This window comes from Nanorana parkeri, unplaced genomic scaffold, assembly GCF_000935625.1.
Source record: "Nanorana parkeri isolate BGI_ZX_2015 unplaced genomic scaffold, ASM93562v1 scaffold4878, whole genome shotgun sequence".
Classification (NCBI taxonomy): domain Eukaryota; kingdom Metazoa; phylum Chordata; class Amphibia; order Anura; family Dicroglossidae; genus Nanorana; species Nanorana parkeri.
In genome coordinates, this window is record NW_017311139.1 from 1 (window position 1) to 3,023 (window position 3,023).

Here is a 3,023-nt window from a genome sequence, read left to right on the forward strand (position 1 = left end):
CCTCTTCTCTTCCTCTCCTCCTTTCCTCTTCTCTTCCTCTCTTCCTTTGTCCCCTATTACTATGTACACATCATGTGTTTAGTGGTTTGACCCTTTAAGGCTCCAATCATATGAAGCTGAAGTCGCAGATCCTCGGTCACATGACCAAGGAGAAGTTGGATATTTGCAGGAGACTCATTTTAGGCTCCCTGAGCTCCTCCCCTGTGTCACCCGTTATTCTACAGAATGGTACCACGGGGGGCCCCCTGACGCCACATCTCAGGGGTCTCCATTGGTGTCTATAGGCCCCCTCAGTGTAGTGGACTCCGGGAGCGACCCCTTTGGCCGCACATCCGCTTCGTGTATTGTTACTAATATGTACTCAGCTAACTCCTCACTTCTGTTTCCTTCTACTTCACAGCTTTCGACTCGTCCGCTGAGGGGGAGATTATTGTGGGCGGCGATTCCCCAGACTGGATTGTTCCATTTCTCACACTGATCTAAGCCGCCTCCTCCATGCCACGTATGGAGCGATGGCGGCCCGTACACCCCCCCGGGGCATTGAACTCGTATAGACGATATCTTTGTTACGCAATCGCGGCAGGAAGAGACTCCTTCTGGTTGTGTTGCAGCAAAGGTGTGGCCCTCATCCTCCCGGATCTGGTTCTCTTCACTCATCCAACGGGCCTCCTCGGCCTCCCTCTATTGTCGGGTTCTGTACGTTGCGCTGAATTGCGGCAGACTGTTTGTATGCAGCCGATACAGAGGGAAGCAGTGACGTGCCCCTGCGAGGGGTCCTAATAAAACATGGAGCCCACCCTCAGAGTCCATGGTAGAGGGGGAGGTGACAACGCCGGCATTGAACTTTCTAATACACATAACGCAACGCGACAGATTTCTGAGGTCCGGAGGGAGGAGGCTCCATACTATCTCACACATTGCCACCTCCCTGAGGTCCTCTACTCGGGGGCGGGACATTGCCACCTCCCTGAGGTCCTCTACTCGGGGGCGGGACATTGCCACCTCCCTGAGGTCCTCTACTCGGGGGCGGGACATTGCCACCTCCCTGAGGTCCTCTACTCGGGGGCGGGACATTGCCACCTCCCTGAGGTCCTCTACTCGGGGGCGACCTCCCTGAGGTCCTCTATTCGGGGGCGGGACATTCCAACTCTGACACACTTCAAACCTTTAGGAGTATTATTCTCAACTATATAATATTCCTCCCCCGCTCGTCTCTGTGAATCTCCGAGCCTGAAATGAGCCACAACGCTGTGCTGGGGGAGGGATCAATGTATGTGGTGGGGGAGGGATCAATGTATGTGGTGGGGGAGGGATCAATGTATGTGGTGGGGGAGGGATCAATGTGTGTGCTGGGGGAGGGGAATACAGGGGAGAGACCAATGTGTGTGCTGGGGGAGGGATCAATGTGTGTGGTGGGGGAGGGATCAATGTGTGTGCTGGGGAGGGACCAATGACAGATGATCACTCCCAATCTGTGGGATTCCAATGCCCATCATCCCCCCAGAGGTGCGGAGGCGGGTGTAAGAAAACATAATTTAATATCGATGTGTCATATATACAAGTGAGGAATTTACATTGGGAAGTCGAGCCGTCAGATTGTATAATAAGACAAATAAAACATTTCTCTGTAAAATGAGAATCCGGAAACACGACTCGATCTGCTCGTTCAGTTTGCAGCGGAGCCTCCGGGACAGCTTGAAAAATAGAACTCTCCCTCCGAGCCAGAAGGGGCGGGGCCAGAAGGGGCGGAGCCAGAAGGGGCGCTCTGTGTTCTGTGTACATAGAAATGTTCAGACATTGCAAAAACTGACTTCCAAAAAGTGCTCCCCCCCCCCGGACCGGGCACAGGGTGGTGCCGCCCACAATAGAACGCAGAACTCCGGCATCCAGGACTTGTTCCGGGAACATTGTAGGGATCGGATGAAATGAAAGGTTAGTACAACGTCTTGGAGGAGGAGGAACAGAAGAAAACATGCACTACACTAATCGTATCCAAAACTGCCGATCCGGGATCGGAAATCCTTCCGCGGAGACCCGCAGGTTGGGCTTTCCAGTGTGCTGATGTCATACAGTCCCCACCCCCGAGGGCCTCTGATGCCATACAGTCCCCACCCCCGAGGGCCTCTGATGCCATACAGTCCCCACCCCCGAGGGCCTCTGAGGATTCAGGAACATCTCTTCTGCTCTTCATTCATCTTCTTCCACTTCCTGCGGTGCCGCCTGCACATCCGCCTGGGAACATTCACTGAAGAAGCGCAGCAGCGTGCTGTAGAGGTGAAAGCGGCTCTTCTCCGATGAGATCATGTGACCTTCATCTGGATAGACCTGGAGGAGAAGAAAACGCAGGTCAGGTATCTTCTGTGAACATCTCATCACCTAACGGGGCCCAAAGCCTGGACACTGAACCCCCATACTGTGCCCGGGCCCCATGGAGACCGCAGGGGTGCCAGGGCCCGGCCTGTGAGTAACCACAAAGCGCCATCATTCCAGCAGAGGGCCCCGGGCCCGTCAGGGAGGCTGCATTGTGGCCCCAATCATTTCTAATGGTGACCCCGGCCATAGAAGATGAGGGGGGGGGGTTGCATAGTGTGGGGTATACTGACAGCAGTTCCCTATTTCTCATGTCAGCTGACGTCTGGACCAATGACCCCAATGCATAGAATGCGCCCGGCAATAAAGGGGAAGAAATGATACGGCTGAGGGCCATAACTATGTGTGATGGGGCCCCTAAGGAAACCCGAAAGGGCCCCTCTGTCTCTCTAATCTCCATCTCAGAGGAGATACTTTTTTTAACACTATTGTTAACTTTTTGACTGACTGGAGTCTGATAGTTTTGGGCCCCTGATGCCTCCGGGCCCCATAGCAGTTGCGTAGTCTGCTATCACTATAGTTACATCTTCGGTTGTAATATCAATGTGATGACTTGTTATTATTATTCCTCGGCTATACAAGAACTGAATCATCATAATCAATGGCGCCATTCACATCTCCGCACATAACGATCACATTGTGTACAGCCCGGG

At 53.6% G+C, this 3,023-nt stretch overlaps 1 protein-coding gene across 1 annotated transcript in view; it reads right to left on the bottom strand.

The window, feature by feature from the left end:
• Positions 1-1,926: 1,926 nt before the first annotated feature.
• Positions 1,927-3,023, bottom strand: part of LOC108804040 (inactive dipeptidyl peptidase 10-like) — a gene marked incomplete at its 5' end in the record, with an annotated part of 7,085 nt that continues 5,988 nt past the window's right edge. Inside the window, one exon of the mRNA XM_018575808.1 lies at positions 1,927-2,325. Coding sequence (XP_018431310.1) covers positions 2,188-2,325 — 138 coding nt within the window. The remainder of the gene's footprint in view (positions 2,326-3,023) is intronic.